General features: G+C 37.1%; 1 protein-coding gene across 4 annotated transcripts in view; it reads left to right on the top strand.

Annotated features, from left to right (window-relative positions):
• Nucleotides 1-19047, top strand: part of LOC126412744 (katanin-interacting protein-like) — a 354094-nt gene that overhangs the window by 66499 nt on the left and 268548 nt on the right. For all 4 annotated transcript variants that reach the window (XR_007575334.1, XM_050082483.1, XM_050082482.1 and 1 more), the window contains exon 4: nt 16617-16840. Coding sequence is in view for 3 of the 4 variants with exons in the window: in XM_050082483.1 (XP_049938440.1) it covers nt 16617-16840 (224 nt within the window). In the remaining variant the exon portion in view is untranslated. The remainder of the gene's footprint in view (nt 1-16616; nt 16841-19047) is intronic.

The raw sequence follows: 19047 nt of genomic DNA, 5'->3' as shown, positions 1-19047 counted from the left end.
GAAACGAGACATTTATTTTCGTATGTTTCACCAGGGGAAGAGCTACTGCTAACTGATGGCGCAAAACATAAGTGTGCAAAGTTAGAAAACGAGCAGTTACAGTGTAAGATGATAGATCAGAGCCTCAGAATATTCAAGCAAGTGTCTACACTTTTCTAGATGTATGATGATGAGTAGTGTGAGGCAAAAATGCTGCATCTAGTGCAAGAAGTTCTCACAGATTGCATGCAGAAGCTAATAGTGTTAAACTAAAATCAGTGGACACCATTAAGTAATAATGAATTGCCGTTTTTGCAGCAGACTAAGGCATTACTGTCACCTGTCATGATGGAAGTCCCACAGATATGCTCCGAGGCGCAGGGAAGATAAAATTTTTAGGCAAATGCTGTGGGTATATGGCTCAGATGGTGATACAGTCTGAACATGTATTGCAATACGAACAAATGTCCTCAGTAGTCACTGAACAAGGAAATAGATTGGTGCATAGTGAGTAATGAGAGGAAGAATATAAGTGAACTTAAGTTGGAACTGCCAATACAGCCTTCAGTTAGATAGCTAGATGACTTAACAGCTGCAGGATATAAGTGAAATGAACTACAAAGTGAGATTGAATACCAGGAGAGAAATGCCTTCAGCACCTTCTCATTAAATCATTTATCTTTCTGGAGTTTTGATGGGTTTTGGTGTAGTAATTATAGTAATATCATGTGTCAATGCAAATATTGTAAATGTTGCTGAGACAGTTTTAAATTTGTGTGCAAAAGAGTGAGTAACGATTGCTATAGAAAAATATATGTTACAAACACTATCAAAAATTATTGCCCAGGGAGGGATATAGTCGGACACCGTCCTATTAGAAGCACATCTAGAGACAATGAGGAGATAATTTTTGGAAGATCTCTAGTGCCTGCTAGACATGTTAGAAGTTAAGTTAGATGTGATGTTTATCAAAGTGTTATGACAAAAATGGACAACACCGAAGAATGATAACACTGGTAGAAAGAGTGAAAAACTAGTGTACAGAGTTTTCTCTTTCAAGTACTAAAATTGTAATTATGTTATAAAGTGTATATCAGTGTCTCAAGCATCCCCCTCCCCCCCCCCCCCCCCCGCCCTCCACCACTAAAGTGTTTCAGATAGGACATCAAAAATTAAAAAAAAAAAAAAATAATAAAATAAAATCGATTTTTCAAAAATATGTGCACATCTTTTGGAAGGTTTGTTGTATAAAACATGTATGTTTGAAGAAATATAAGATGTGTTATTTGGCCTTATAGAGTACCAAAGTGCAGTACCATGCCTCTTCACACAGCATTCTATCACATGTCACTGTATTTCACTCTGTAGAATTCAAATGTGTATATTTTGTAATGGATGCCATCAAACTTATATTCAGGATGGTAGAAATTAAAATGTCCTGTGGTCCCTCTCATACACCCAGTTGACCAGTCACATTTAATACTGGGTGGGATTATTTGTGACCAGGAGAAAAAAAACCTCTTCACAAAATTTACACTCTTTATTGCCTATTAGCTAATAACTTGCTGTTTTGTGTAACATAAAATTAAATATAGGAAATGTAGTAAAGACAAGAGACAAGCAAGACAGTACATATTTCTTCAGTCCATAGGTCCCATCATTTTTTCTCTCTAATCATGCTACAGCTTTACACGGTGTCCTTTCCTTTCTGTGAAAGAATCTATTACCTCATCAAAGTTTGTCAAATCTTTTGCTACATGAAAAATCAAAATGTCATTGTCCAAAACTGAAGAAGCTGTTGATAAGAATAATACCCAGTATTGGTGTGGCTTCTCAATTTGATAACATCCATTTTGTCACTTTCTGCTAGGTAAAACGAAATACGCCTTTCTAATATTGCAATACGCTAAATAAGTGAGACTGTTTTGTCACAAATGGTCATTTTTATCTATCATATTTACATAAATAACATGACGTAATATAATTCATGAAGTACCAACATTAAATGCCTATTAGGCTTATTACAAGCAAAAAGTTTTATGTTAGGAAATAGTTTCACATTTCAATCATATGCTCCAGTTTCTCAAGCATGAGATCACAAGTAGTAGTAGTATGAAATTGTTAAATTCTTCCATGTAATTTGTGTGATGCCCCTGTCTCTTCTCCTTCCTCATCCTAACAAATAAACTTGTTATCGCTAATTCTGTAACTGTTCCTGCCATTGTCAAAACTTATTCTCCGGTTAACTTCACTAACCCTTCCAGAATCACTGGTTTAGTTATCCTGTGTTCGTTCTCCAGTTAGGCATTATTACAGATTTGTACAACATGTTTTCCACACTATTCTGAGAATAGAATTTAAGTGACTGCTAACTGGGGGCTGTACAACTGGCCCTAAATAGTGTAGCAGTTGACGAAAATTTTGTCAAAAATTTATTTTCTTGGCTACGCCGAGGAGATAATACGTAATCTTTCTCGCCTGTTATTTGTGTTAGTTGTTTATTTCTACTCTGGTCTTCTGAATCTGTGGATTTCACTAATAATTATAACAACAGTTATCATTCACACTCCCAGTCAACCACATACACAAACAGTGATTTGTATTCACCCATTCAGGTCTATTCAGCTCAGCTCTTACAGCCCCGTCTCCTTTTGTTTGCGGGAAAGTTTTTTAATTCTTGATGCCAGAGGGATTCCCCAGGCAGAGACATCATGTACACTATGCACACATTCAAAAATCAGCTTATCATTTGTTCAGAAATCAACTTACAGTGTGTTCAAAAATGTTCAAAAACAAAGAGGGATGCATTTCAAAATTATATGAATAACTGATAGAGCAACATGCATTGGATGCTAGTTGCTTTTTTTCTTCAAGAATATGAATTCGACACACACTGAAATTTCCAAAAGCCTCAGTTTGCATCCACTAGATCTGGGCCTGATATCAAGCATAATTCATTGTAAAGTTGATTGTAAAATAGTATTTATAACCATCCTACAAGAAAAGAGAATTGGTAGGATAATATGAAATGTCTCGTATTGTAAAATAAGATGTATCATTCTTCCAGCTATTAGAACATGTAACACTGATATTTAGTGTGAAATGTAAAGTTGGAAATGTTTCTCTTACAGCAAAAAGATTGATTTACATGTATTTCTGCAATGAAAAGTCATAAAGCATTTATATGTGTTTTGAACAATATTGTAAAGCAAATGTGTATGTTTTCCCATTAATGGAATAAAATATGTGAAAAACTGGTGTCACATATTTAAAAAAATGCAACTCCTGAAAGGCAACAGAACAGCAGCCAGAATGAATAAGTTTTCTAGAAAGTACTAATGAGTACAAAGGAATGTAACAGGTACGGCATTGGTTTTCTTGTTGGCAGGAGATGTTGCGCAGACTCGCAAGGTGTCATGTGAGCTCGTATGGAGAAGCCATGAGGCGCAGTAGTGTGTTGGTGGTGACCATATATGGTCACACATGAGACCCTGAGGGGCGATGTCCTTAAGTGACAATGTGGAAGAGGTGATGTGGCCTGCTACAGAGTATAAAGGCAGAGGTGGTGTAGTCTGTAAGAGAGTTCGGTATAGACACCAGCCCAGGAGGGACATCTGTGTAGGCCTGGCCCAGGGCCAGGACTTGTAGTATTCACTCTGGATCTGCTCGTACTCATACTTAGGCATGTACATGCCTCCATTGAATTTTGCAATCAGGAGTACTGTACTGTCATTTAAATCATTATCCAATTCTTGCTCAGATGAGCAAAATTGTAGTTATTGAAATCTTGTCTTTGTTCAATTATTTCCTGCTGGGATCCATAACTCTTTCAAACTTCCAGTTTGCCATCTCCACATTAGTAGCCAACTGGATGGACCTTTTCCAGTCTCCAGCGTTATTGAGCTTCAAGACCACTCACTGGATGCAACATCTTGCACTATCATCTACACTATGTCAACAACTGACATTAGGCCTAATTGTATCTGGTGGGCCAGTTGAATTTGCTTGCGCAAGTCTGATTGACTAACTGGAATGCTAATTAACTCGAAAACGGCGCAACATATCAAATTTCTTTCTTAAGAATTATTTCTTAGCACAGCCTACCGTGGATGTTGGTATAAGTTTTTCCAAGACTGATGAACACTAAATGTGTTTCCAAATTTCTTTCAGATCTTTTTTCTATGAACTGGTGTGGGGAGAATGTGTTATTAATACATGATCTTTCTGCTCTAAATCCTCTCTGTTCTTCGATGTCTACAGTTTGCGCTTTGATTCTATTTTTCAGATTCTGACCATATAGCTTTCCTTATTACCCTGATGCCTGTATAATTATTAAAGCCCTGTCTGTTTCCATTTTTGTAAATGGAACTTATTACATAAATATATTAAATCCTCTGTTATCTCTTTACGATTTTCCATCAGTTTATTACAGAAGGATGACATTATTTCCCGTGAAATACTTGGTCTATATTTCACTAACTTAAAAGGATTAGCTCCTGGTCCAGCTGATGTATTCTGTTACATCCACGTGACAGTATTATTCACTTCATTCTGTGTCATTGGTTCCTCATACAAATTATTTGCCTCTTCTGGCTGATATACTTGGAATGTTTGTACTCATTGCTGTTCTCACTCAATAGCTTTTTGTATTGCTCTTCCCACTACTGTATACTAATTATTGTGACATTAGATTTTTCTACTCTGTATGTTGTAAGATGTTTTATTGTTTTCCAGGCATATCTGAATTTTGTACCCTTCCATGTATCTATTGTTTTACTGACCCTTTTTGTCTCACATCGTTTGTCTTGTTCTTGCAGTTGTTTTTCATCTTCTCTGTTGCATCCTGCAAAGCACTTACTATCATTGCTGTCCTGTGTAATTAATCACTTATGGTACAGTTGTTTCTTCTGTTACATTATTGCTGCCATGGTTTTATTGATGTTCCTAATTTTATTTAATCTCATCTTGTGTAACACAGAATCGTATTGTGAACTTCCCAAATTACATCTAGGTGCTTCCGCTATTTTACTATTCTCTTCATTATGACTATGGGTGAGGATTTTCATATAGTTTACCAGAACTTTTCCTTTCACAATACACATACGGGCTTTACTGTAACATCATGTGTTTGTAATTCTGAATTTTTGGTTGTATTATATAATCTATTATGGATCTTACAAGTCCTAGCATGTTGCACCCAGGTATATCTATGTACTTCTTTATGAGAAAAATACCTGTTCTACTCTTATTGAGTGTACTCTACAGAAAGCAATGTCTTTTGCCAAATGTATTCTCCATTTTTTCACCATATTTTCTGATGACCTTGACATTTTTAGTCCTTCCTGTCCGGGCATAAGGTGTACCCCCTTCTGTGGATTAACGTCACTTACAATGTCCCTCAAATCTTAAAAAATGCACCTTTAATTATATTATCAGTGTCATCGGTCTGTACATACACACTAACTATTACTACCTTTTGTCTATTCTTCTTCGGACTTAATCCACTCGTTTACTTCTTGGCATTTGTTTATGCTACCATTCAATTTCTGATGTACTGTGATTGATACTCCTCTCTTCGCTCTTTGACTTTTGCTAACTTTGTTACAAAATTGTATATATTGACCAGCTCTTTCATTCCCTGTGCCCTTCATTTTTGTCTCTCGTTAGCACCAGTGTCTCTTTCCAATTCATCAAGAACCTCTTTCCTTTTTAGGTTCAGACCCTGCATATTCCATGTTGCAGGGTTCATTAACCTTTTCTTTCTTTTATTTCATTCAAAATCCTGTCCTGTTTTTGAGGTTTAGTGCTGAGAGTGTTAGTAGCAATACATTGTTTTTCAAGTGATAGGTTACTAGCTCAGCACCTTAACCCCGAAACTGGAGGACCACATTTCCCATAGCCAATATGTTTCAGTTTTAAGCTGCCAGAAACTTGCATTTTGCCCTCTTGGGTCTGCTGCATAACATACTCCCATTGTACACCTTGCATTGCCCTGAGGATATGACAATGATGTGGAAATAGGGCTTGTTAGCAGAGCTGATAAATCAGTGGGCATTTGTGGAGATTTAATGGTAAGCAAATATTGGCAATGTACATAACTCCTGATACCTCTTACTAATCTCCATCCAGTACATTTGGAATTCAGTTTAGAAGACCACTGTGTATACCCATTTATTCACAGATGATCTGGTTGTGGTTACAACTGATGAAGAAGGTATCTCCTATATGGTGAGAAAATTGACAGAAGGCTATAGCAAATAGGTGCTGAAATTGAATTCAAGAAGACAGAATATTTAATGATAGGACAGGATCATTAGCTCATGGAATATCAGACAATGTAAACATCAATAATTGTGAATAATATAAATACCTAATGAGTATAATTAATAAAGATGGAACATGAACATGACTTGAGAAACAAATTGAGCTAGGAAGAAGAGCAATGTCAAAAGTGAACTCCCTTGTATGGACCACAAAAATTGGATTGAAAATAAAACTTAATATATATTATAGAGATTATTAAGATAGTTATCATCTATGGATTGCATGGAGTGCTGGACAATTACAGAGAAGAACTGCAAGAAAATTAAAGCTGTAGAAATGGATGTTCTAAGATGAGCGTCAAGGATCTTCCACTTGGAAAATGGAACAAATGAGGATGTAGAGGAAATTTCACAGGGGAAAGATACTATAATGTATGATATAGTTTGGACACTTAGTGAGAATGGGGCAAGAAAGAATACCCAAGAATAGATTTGAATATGGACTGACAAACAGAAGGCACAGAGGAAGACTGCTACTTACATGGATTCAAGGGATAGAAAGAAGAGTGATGAATAGAAACTTGACCAACGAAGATGCACAAAATATGTTATTATGGAGGCTCAGATGTGGGATGCTGCAGGAGCCATAGGACCAATAGAAACTTGAATAACGAAGACACACAAAATATGTTATTATGGAGGGGGAGATATGGGACGCGGCAGGACCCATAGGATTGCTCATCCCACTTCTCCCCCTCCATAATAGCATATTTTGTGTGTCTTCATTGTTGAAGTTTGTTTTAGTCACACTCCATTTTGTCCCTTGGATCCATGTAAATAGCAGTCTTTCTCTGTGCATTCTGTTCGTCTGTATATACTGGGTTGGTGCATAAGTTCATAGCATTGTTCCATAAGTTTGATAAACACAACAGATACCCATAACAGAGACTAGTCATCAATAATATATTCTTCTTCATTATTCACAATGGTCTGCCAACACTTGGATAATTTTACGATTCTGCAACTGTGAAAATCATGTGGTTTTTAAGCAAAGAAATTGTTGAGCAATATTTGGAGTGCATTTTCATTTGGAAAGGAAGTTCCTTGAAGGTAGTTCAATAGAGAGCAGACAAGGTGAAAATCTGAGGGCACAAGATCAGGAGAATAAGGCTGGTGTGCAATGACTTTCCAACCCAACTCTGTACAGTTATCTGTGTGAGTAGCAGAATGTGGGCAAGCGTGGCATCATTTGACACAGTCTTCGTAGTCATTGTTATAGGACTCCATCTGCAAGATGTCTCAGCAGTGACGATTACACCATAGAGAAACAATTCATAGCACACCACACTGTCACTGTTCCACTAGATATGTAACATTATTTTTTGTGGATGGATGCGGTCTTTGTACTGGGAGTTGCTGCTTTGTGTTGGCCAACCATTATTTTCTTTTCCTTATGTTAGCACAAACACGCTATTTCTCTTCCCCAGTAATGATACAAACTAGGAATGGTCGGTGTTGTTCATGAGCCAACCAATGATATGCAAGCAGAGATGTACATATGGCTATCCCGTGATTTTTGTGATTCTGTCTTAGAGCATATGGTACCCATACATGGTACTTTTGAAAGTCACTCAGAGGAAAGATACCATAATGGATGAAATAGTTTGGACAGTTATGAGAATGGGGCAAGAAAGAATACCCAAGAATAGATTTGAACATAGTTCATCACATTTGCCAGTTCTCAAGTACACTGATGTAGATAACTGTGGATTAATGCATTTAAACGATTTTCATCAATCCTTGAAAGTCTTCCTGAACATGGAAAGCCACTAATGTCAGAATGATCCTCCTTAAAATGAGAAAACAGTTTTCTTGCCAGGCTCTGTCAAGTGGCATTATCCCCATGCACGGCACAAATGTTTCTGGCTGCCTCTCCTGCTGTTACACCCACGATTGAACTTAAACACAAGAATATGTCGGAAATATTCCCATTTCTCCACTTGTCACTCCATTTTCTAGTGCCCACAGCTACACTCACTATTTCCAAATGACAATATGGAATCTCAAATATCAACAGTTCACTACAAATAAAAAATAACAATTTGTAAATAAACCCCTAGCAGCTGAGATACCAACTTCCAAAGTGAAAATACATATGTATATAACAGAGAAGGAAAGTTGCTACTTACCTTATAGCGGAGATGCTGAGTTGTGATAGGCACAACAAAAAGATTCACACAATTATATCTTCGGTCATTAAAGCCTTTGTCAGCAGTACACACACACACACACACACACACACACAAGTGACGTTTGCATGAGTGTGTGTGTGTGTGTGTGTGTGTGTGTGTGTGTGTGTGTGTGTGTGTGTGCGCGTGCGTGCGCGTGTGCTATTTGCAAAATGTGTCTTATCATAATATATAACTAGCAGTATAAGGAGAGAAGAATATTATTCAATTTTTCAATTCTATGAGGCAAGGATGGTCAGGTACAGTTCACAGTAATCGAGATTATTAGTGATAGTCAAGTGTTTCCTGTCTATCAGGCCAACTGCAAACAATAATAGTTCTTGAAATCATATAAAAATGTTTTAGTGAGCACCATATTTCAATATGCAGTGAGCACTATATTTCAATACGCAGCTTGGAGTCTTATGGATAGCAATTCTAATGATGAATGACTGAAGCCACTTAGATGGCTTTTTACCCAAAAGCAACGACAATGGAGTTTTACAGACAAAAGCTATATTCTTGTCCAGCACACTTCTGGTAATTTTCCAAAAAGTAGTGCTCATATCACATAGAATTTCAATGTTCTTTGAGCACAGTAGATATTTTTTTCTTCCATAGCTGGTGACATGAAAACTCTCACACCCATTCAACATGTGTTAATACACTCCTGGAAATTGAAATAAGAACACCGTGAATTCATTGTCCCAGGAAGGGGAAACTTTATTGACACATTCCTGGGATCAGATACATCACATGATCACACTGACAGAACCACAGGCACATAGACACAGGCAACAGAGCATGCACAATGTCGGCACTAGTACGGTGTATATCCACCTTTCGCAGCAATGCAGGCTGCTATTCTCCCATGGAGACGATCGTAGAGATGCTGGATGTAGTCCTGTGGAACGGCTTGCCATGCCAATTCCACCTGGCGCCTCAGTTGGACCAGCGTTCGTGCTGGACGTGCAGACCGCGTGAGACGACGCTTCATCCAGTCCCAAACATGCTCAATGGGGGACAGATCCGGAGATCTTGCTGGCCAGGGTAGTTGACTTACACCTTCTAGAGCACGTTGGGTGGCACGGGATACATGCGGACGTGCATTGTCCTGTTGGAACAGCAAGTTCCCTTGCCGGTCTAGGAATGGTAGAACGATGGGTTCGATGACGGTTTGGATGTACCGTGCACTATTCAGTGTCCCCTCGACGATCACCAGTGGTGTACGGCCAGTGTAGGAGATCGCTCCCCACACCATGATGCCGGGTGTTGGCCCTGTGTGCCTCGGTCGTATGCAGTCCTGATTGTGGCGCTCACCTGCACGGCGCCAAACACGCATACGACCATCATTGGCACCAAGGCAGAAGTGACTCTCATCGCTGAAGACGACACGTCTCCATTCGTCCCTCCATTCACGCCTGTCGCGACACCACTGGAGGCGGGCTGAACGATGTTGGGGCGTGAGCGGAAGACGGCCTAACGGTGTGCGGGACCGCAGCCCAGCTTCATGGAGACGGTTGCGAATGGCCCTCGCCGATACCCCAGGAGCAACAGTGTCCCTAATTTGCTGGGAAGTGGCGGTGCGGTCCCCTACGGCACTGCGTAGGATCCTACGGTCTTGGCGTGCATCCGTGCGTCGCTGCGGTCCGGTCCCAGGTCGACGGGCACGTGCACCTTCCGCCGACCACTGGCGACAACATCGATGTACTGTGGAGACCTCACGCCCCACGTGTTGAGCAATTCGGCGGTACGTCCACCCGGCCTCCCGCATGCCCACTATACGCCCTCGCTCAAAGTCCGTCAACTGCACATACGGTTCACGTCCACGCTGTCGCGGCATGCTACCAGTGTTAAAGACTGCGATGGAGCTCCGTATGCCACGGCAAACTGGCTGACACTGACGGCGGCGGTGCACAAATGCTGCGCAGCTAGCGCCATTCGACGGCCAACACCGCGGTTCCTGGTGTGTCCGCTGTGCCGTGCGTGTGATCATTGCTTGTACAGCCCTCTCGCAGTGTCCGGAGCAAGTATGGTGGGTCTGACACACCGGTGTCAATGTGTTCTTTTTTCCATTTCCAGGAGTGTAGTTAGGGTTGCTAATGGGTAGTTTTTCTTGTAGATTGAATCCATCAGTTTGATTTCATGCACTGCCATTTCCGTTAGACATGTGATGTCTTTTTCTTCAAGAACAGTGACATACTTTTATCACACCATCAAACTTTTAGTACTATAAATTCTTTTCGTCCTCTATAACCCTTGCAATAATGAACCTATAAAATTGTTAAAATACTGTACTCTGTGATAATCCTTTTTTGTGAAATTGCACACTGTTGTTTTTTTATGCTGAAAACAGTCTTCATGAGGCCAAACATAATATTTGATAGCATGGGACTTACAGTTTTCATCAAGTCATATGTCAAACACCATGAATACCATCCCTGGAAAACATGAGGATTTTTTCCCATTAAGTGCACTAGCTCATATAGTGAGGTAGGTGGTCAAGCAAGAAATGATTTACTCCCTGTACCTAATTATAAATGACTCCATCAAGATGTACAGTCACTCTCAAATAAACTAAATCAAATAGAAGAAATGTTAAATGACCTAAATGATATTTCTGTACTATGCTTTACAGAACACTGGCTCAAACAAGATATGTTAGAGCAAATATGTTCCTTACTTCAAACTTGCAAGCATGTTTTATAGGAAAATATTTGGTCATGGAGGCACCTGTGTATACATTAGAGAAAATATTGAATTCAAGGATGTAACTATTATAACACCATACACAGTCATGTGAAAAAGGTGTAGAACTCTCTATAACTGAACTACCAAAGCAAAATACAGTTATTATTTGTGTATGCAGGTCACCAGATTGAGACAAAAAAGTGTTTACAATGGCATGGGGAACTCTTGGAAGAAATTCACTCTCCCAAGAAAAATATAATTATATGTGGTGACTTATTGGATTTTGGTCAGTGCAATGGTAACTGAAGCAACTCGAGAAACACCAACCTCTGCATTTATTGTTGGTCAGATCTTCACAAATATGTGCAAGTATGTCTATAACATACAAGTTGTAAACTCAGGTTTTAGTGATCACAATGCTTAAATTAGTGCAATGAATATTTCAGGACACTCAATTCCCAGTAGAATATGACACACTGTAAGGAATTTCAGTACATAAACGTGGAATATTTTTGTTCTCTCCTAAAGGGTGAAAGTTGGAAAGATGTATACGACTGTAATGGTACCAAAGAGAAATGTGATAAGTTCATGGCTACATTCAAACATTTTATTCAAATGGCCCTTCCCAAGAAAATAACTATGTTTAACTCTACTAAAAAAAAAAAAAAAAAAAAAAAAAAAAAATTGGATTACAAAAGGGAGAAGGATATCATGTCAACATAAAAGGAGATTGTATGAGTACTCCAAGCAAAATACTAACTGTGACTTTATTACATATTTCAAAAGATACAAAAGAATACTAACACGAGTTATTTCAAAAGTAAAAGAACTAGAAAATGTCAACTATTGTGTAGTTCTAAGAATAAAACTAAAGTGACCTGGCAAATTATAAGGAAAGAAATGAGCACCAGGCCAGTTAAAAACAGTAATATAGAGCTGGTTACAAATAAAAAATAAACTAAATGACCCCCAAACATGTGGCTAGTGCTTTCAACAATTATTTCTCTAATATAGCACAGCAGTTAATAAATACACACCTTGACAAACTGCCAGCCAGTCACTCAGATCAAAAAATACATCCAAAAACATTATTCTTGTATCCAGCAACACCTGACGAACTGTCAAGAAAACTAAAAGAATTACCTAATAAATATTCAGTGGGTGTTGATGAGATACCAGATGCTATTATCAAAGTGAGCCTAACATTTATTGTGGAACTGCTAACAGACATAGAACATTCATCTTTAAAGAGTAGTGTGTTTCCAAATAATCTAAAAACTGCAAAAATAACACCTTTGCATAAGAAGGGAGCAAAAAGTGATATTGATAATTATAGGCCAGTTTCAGTATTGTCAGGCTTTAGCAAAATTATGGAAAACAAATGTTCCTTAGAAGATTAACTGTTTTCGTGAATAAAGAGAGACTGATGACTGACTCGCAACATGGGTTTAGAGCTGGAAAGTCAACTCAGACAGCAGATTTTGCCTCCTAAATGAAGTATTAAAAGCAGTGGATGATAAGCAACATGTATCTGGGATATTTCACGATCTAAGTAAAGCATTCGATGTTATTGCTCATGACTTTCTCTTGCGTAATTAAGTAATTAATGAATTAGAGGCCAGTCTGAAAGGTTGCTTCAGTCGTACCTCAGTAATTGTCAGCAGATTACAGAAATAAAACACAAAGACAGTGAAACACAAAAAATTGTAGTTTTTACAGTGATGAGTAGAAAATCAAGTATGGAGTCCCACAAGGGTCAGTTCTGAGACCTGTCCTATTTCTGCTGTATATAAATGACTTGGCTAGTAACATACGTGATGGAACCACTGTACTCTTTGCAGATGACACTAATATTCTAATTACATCACAGAAAGACGAAAATCTGCAGGAGGCTACAATATCAGTTATGCATACCTTAATGCACTGGTTCAGGACCAGTAGGCTCATCATAAATTCTGAAAAAACTGTGGCAGCTAACTTCCACACCCCACAAAACCTCCATCCTGCAAACCCTGTTTTCACTATCAAAGGAAAAAATGTGTCGAAGGTCAGTCATAAAAAATTTCTAGGCATTCATGTTCAGGCAGATCTGAAGTGGGAGGTGCACCGAAACAATTTAAATAAGAGACTGAATTCACTAGCATATGCTGTTATGATCCTCACTCAGAATACAAGCTGCTCATCAGGGCTGACAATCTAATGTTGTAGTATACAGTCACTACTTATGTACAGAATAACTTGTTGGAGGGATTCTATAAATTCTCCAAAAACATTTAAAATACAGAAAAAAATTATCAGGGTGATAAAAAGACGCTAAATGCAAGGATCCCTGGAGACCCCTATCTAAAACTCTCAAAATATTGCCACTGCCTTGCTTGTATATATACAAAACATTAATTTCCACAACAGGGAGCCTTGTAATAAAGGAAAATCTCTTCAGACACAACTGTGATATATATACACATGAACCTACACATGAACACAGTGAATGCATTACAGCTTAAATTGGAACGCCATGAGGCCCCCACTGTCACCACAAAGCAACAGTTTGTAACTAAAAGAACAATGTATAATGACAGCATAAATAGACTAAACTGGATGCTAGCACAAATAAAATGGTTTGAAAATAATAGCTTTTCGTATGATAACTTTGCTGCTGACTTCTATTACTGCTTTGATACCACATGCCCAGTTGTAATCACAAAAATGAAACAAACAAAAAATATAAACAAAAATATTTGGGTAAATAGTAATGTCACTGAAGTGAGGGAAAAATTAAAACTACTCCACAGTGCAATGCTGAATAATAGAGAGATTCCTGAGCTAAAGGAAGCCTTCAAAATATATCAAGCACACTATAAGGACTTACTTTCACAGACCAGGAGCAACTATGTTGCAAATAAGCTTCAAAACTCACACAATGTAACTACTGGCATCTGGGCAGTCATAAACAATTTTAGAACCGGCAATGACAAATCCTGTATGGACTTTACTATTAACCACAATGGCATGCTCATAAAAGACCAACTGGAAATTGCAAATATTTTTAATGAATATTTTTCTTCCGTAGGAGAAGCCATAAATGACAAACATAAAAACATGCACTACAGTTTTAAAGGTAATACATGTGACCATAGTATATATCTAGCCCCCACAAACTGTGCAGAAATAATGGGCATCATTAGCTCTCTAAAACCCTCTAATTCAGCTGGGCATGATGGCCTAAATACAGATGTTTTAAAAGCCTGTAGCCAAAATGTCTCTGTACCTCTGTCTGCAGCAGTCAACAATATAATAGAATCAGGCACCTTTCCAGATAGACTAAAAATAGCACAGGTAACACCCATTTTTAAGAAAGGTGACACCAACAAAATAGAAAACTACAGACCAGTCTCAATCCTTCCTGTCTTTTCCAAAATAGTTGAGAAAGTTATATACAACAGGATTATAAAATTTCTTAACAAACACAACCTGATGTTCGAAAATCAAAATAGATTCGTAAAAGGTAAATCAACTAGCACTGCAGCTGCTCAACTAATTGAAGAGGTGTTAGGGGGTATCGAAAGCAAGGAACATGTGGCAGGTGTATACCTAGACCTGGAAAAAGCCTTTGATTGTGTGAACGTTGACATCCTATTAGACAAGCTATGGAACATGGGCATTAGAGGTGCTGCTTATGACCTAATAAAGTGTTATATGAGCAATAGAAAGCAGTTTGTTCTACTTAAAACGGAAAGTGGTGTCTACAAATCAGAGATCACTTGCATAAAATATGGGGTGCCCCAGGGCTCGATATTGGGCCTCCTTCTGTTCTTGATCTATGTAAATGATATGAAATACTGTACTATAAATTCCAAAATTGTTCTGTATGCCAATGACACGTCCATTTTATGTAAAAAGGAATCATTTAATGAACTAGAGGCCGAGTGTAATAATGTGACAAAAGAAATTGTTCAGTTTTTAATGAAAGCCACTTAAATGTAAGCACCAGTAAAACATGTTTGATGGAGTTTAACAAAAGTAGTTTGAATAATGAAATTAAATTATACATGGGCAATGAATTGGTAAAGAAAGAGTCTAGTGTAAAATTCCTAGGCGTAACAATCCAAAGCAACCTGAAATGGGACACACATATTGACTCTCCAGCAACTAAGTTGTCAAAAAATATATTTACAATCAGTACTATTAGCAAGTTCTGTAGAGACACCGTAGTCCTAAAGACTGCATACCATGCTCTTTCTCCTCTCACTTGAACTACGGTATTGAAATTTGGGGGGCAACAACCAAAGCTAATCTAGATAAGCTACTCATTCTTCAGAAAAGGGGTGTGAGAATAATCTGTGGAGCAAAATATAGGGAATCTTGTCGCAACTTGTTTCCAGAAATAGAGGTGTTAACTGTTATAAACACATACATTCTAAAAGCCATATTGCTTGTGAAAAGTCTGCACCCAAACACTTATTCAGATTTCCACCAGTACAATACTAGAAATAAAGAAAGATTTTACATTGGCAGCCACAGAACAGCACTTTACAAAAAGGGGCCTCAGTATGCAGGTATAAAATTAGCTAATGCACTGCCTAGAGCAGTCATGGCTCTTCCTACAATTAAACTGAAACATCAGCTTAAGAAATTTTTAGTAAAACACCCTTTCTACACATTAGAAGAGTACCATACTTATATGAAGAACAACAAATGCTTTGTGAAATTATGTGAACAGAAATAAGTAAACACCTTATTGTAATTTTGTTGTAAATTAAAGACGTATTCAGAAGAATGTCTCTTGTGTATTGTACAAATAACTTTAATCATTACTGTTTCTTTGTACATGTGCAGTGTACCATTCAATGTTGAATAAAGCTATTATTATTATTATTATTATTATTATGCAAAAGAGGATTGTATCATACTGGAGCTATCTTAGATAACCATTTGCCTTCTTACCTGAAATGCATGCAACATTAAATGCATTTGAAAGAAAGTTAAAACAGTTCTTGCTTGACTACTGCTTCTGTTATTTGTCTGAATTTATGGAAAATCGTAATAAATAAACCTCATTTACCAAATTTTACTTAACGTCAATGCATAATATAGTTCACGTTGTGCTTATCACGTCATCTCACTTAATAACTGCCATTATCACATGTAGAAGCAATGTAGTACACCAACGTACATTATTATGCATTTGATTATGTCAACAGGGTAGTCAAAATGATTACTGTATTGTAAATTAACAAGGTTTGCCACTGTTCTGTATCACATGTACAAACAGTGTACTAAAATGATTCTTGGACAAATAAATAAATAAATATCTAGTCATTTACTTGTCAAAATAATAGTTATCTTTCAAAAGTTTATGTATGCTCACAAGCCTGAAAAGTAACAGTGTAGTGTAGCAATACAAATATTTACCATTCTATGTTGTGTATGTTGACAGTGTTTTATTTTTTATTAGAAGTGCCTGTGTCTTCTGAAATACCAGTTTTGGACAAAGAAATTCCACAAGATGCCAAAAACAAGGATAAACCAACACTGTCATCAGATTTTATTATACCAGAATTGCCAGGAGGCACTCACTTAGCAATAAACATAAAAAGCACATGGGGTGATCGCCATTACCTAGGGCTCAATGGCATTGAAATATTTAGTGGGAATGGTGAGCCAGTGGATATACAGAAAGTGAGTTTGTAATTGTTTCTGTTTTCGTACATATACTAATCCTCCATTTATTTTGCTATACTTTTTGTTATACTTTTATGATAACAGCTGGTAGTCCACTACTTTCATTTCTTATAAGATTGAAGGATGCCCCTATGATGAGGCTTACAAGGAGAGGTCCCCAGTGGTGTGATCAGCCTTTTGAAACCATCTGTACAGTTATGTAGGTCAAGATCCCAGGTGTCACACACTGCAGCCATACACCATTGTGACAGACAACAGTGTAAAAAAAGTTGCATATATATTTGGTGTACATGGTATAATGGATAGGATAATAGTTTCTCATGTAGGAGCTTAGAATCTCATCAGGTGCAATAAATTTTATTTTTTATTTGTAAATATTTATCGAAATGATTGATCATCATTTTTATTCAGTTAAGTGATTTAAATGTAGTTTTTTATTTCCGTTCCTTTGTTACATAGTTTTAAACATAATATCAACTTGTTCATCTGTGTTATTTTGTCCGTAGTGCAGTAGGTATTTAGGTTATGTTTTAAATGTTTGTATGATGGTTACTGTGCAAAAAAATTGCACATCTGGTAACAATTTTTCACATCTTTGCAAGGTCAATATAAATAGATGATTTTGTCTTTTGCTTTTTAACTGATCCATCAGAATTTTCAAATAATTGAATATTATAATGTATAAATATAATTAAATTCATATTCACAAAAATTCCTGTTGGAAAAAGAATGATGTAAAGTAGAAATGAAACAAATGAAAAAGTTCGTTCTGTGATTAAAATAACGTGAAAAAGAAATGGAAATAAAAAATTTCATTCAAACCAATTAATTGAATGAAAGTAATGATTAAAGTCATTTCAGTATAGATTTAAAAATGAAAAATATAGCATCTAATGAGATTCAATCCCACAACCTCCTGTGTGTGAAGCTACTAACCTATACACTACACCATGCAACTCATGTATATAATATAGCTTTTTAATGTTATTGAGCATCATGGAAAATTCCAAAATTTTTTTACAAGGGCCCACTACAGTAAATAGCTGCAGGGTGTGATACTTTGGATCTTAACCTACATAACCATAAAGATGATTTCAAAAAGTCTTTGTGGGCAGGAAATTTATTTGATGCGTATGTTCTATTTTAGATTTGGACCAACAGGTACTAAACATTATTTTTTAAAATGTTTTTCTCCTTATCACCTGTAAAAGTACAGCAAACAGCACCAGTTTTGCACTTTTTTGCCTGTTGCCCACTTCCATTGACCTTTATCAGCCTTAGGGCCAAGAGTATAAATGTTACTGACTTGAGATTTGTTTTGACCTTAATTCAGATACTGAACTCATTTCAGGAATCCATTCTGTTTGTGTCACACTAAGCTTATATCAATTGAGCAAGATTCAGTTTTATCTGAATTCACATGGAATATGCTTGGCAACACTACAAAAATCTGCTGTCAACACTATTATTGCACTTCAACAGCAGAGATTCATCTTACATGATAGGTACACAGTATTTGTTATCAAAGATGTTGTGTTGTAAAAACATCTGCACAGCCAGAAAGATATTTATTCCTGGAAATTGTTTTGCGTCAGTATAAAGATACATAGAAGGCAAAAAAAAACTGGTGAAGTTACTGTGCCAACAAAGAGAAGGCATGGGCAGAAGTTTCTGTTGACTTTTATTCACAAAACATAGGGACAAATCATGACTGGAAAAGTTTGAGCATGTGTTATGAAAATATGAAAGAAAGGAACAAGAGAGCAGTTGCACACTGCTAGGTATAATTTTTAGATGCACTTTACAACTATTATATTTCATTTTTATTTAGTTACAACAGCTGTGAAAATTTCAGTAAAAATAGTTTCAAAACTTTTTAAGATTGAATTTCAGCAATATTTCCACTCTGTTGAGAGTGATGTAAACATCGCATATTGCTTGCCTAGGCATTGCTTAATTTCATGAAGAGTTGTGAATGCTTCTGGGCCACACACTATTCAGATGGTCGTAACAACAGCACAAAAATCCCTGTAGTGAATGTACCTGTCAGACCTACAAAATACATATCACTGATTTTGTCTCCTAATGTTTCTGCTATTCTGGTCCAGACAATATAATGGTGCCACTAACAAAGAAATGCTAAAAACAACAAAATTACTATAATGTCTCGGTAATTAATGAAGTTGTGAAAATGCTTTGGTGTT

The sequence above is a fragment of the Schistocerca serialis genome, chromosome 7, assembly GCF_023864345.2.
Source record: "Schistocerca serialis cubense isolate TAMUIC-IGC-003099 chromosome 7, iqSchSeri2.2, whole genome shotgun sequence".
Taxonomy (NCBI): Eukaryota; Metazoa; Arthropoda; class Insecta; order Orthoptera; family Acrididae; genus Schistocerca; species Schistocerca serialis.
Note: the sequence above shows the minus strand (reverse complement) of the source record. Positions and strands in the feature narration are given on the sequence as shown.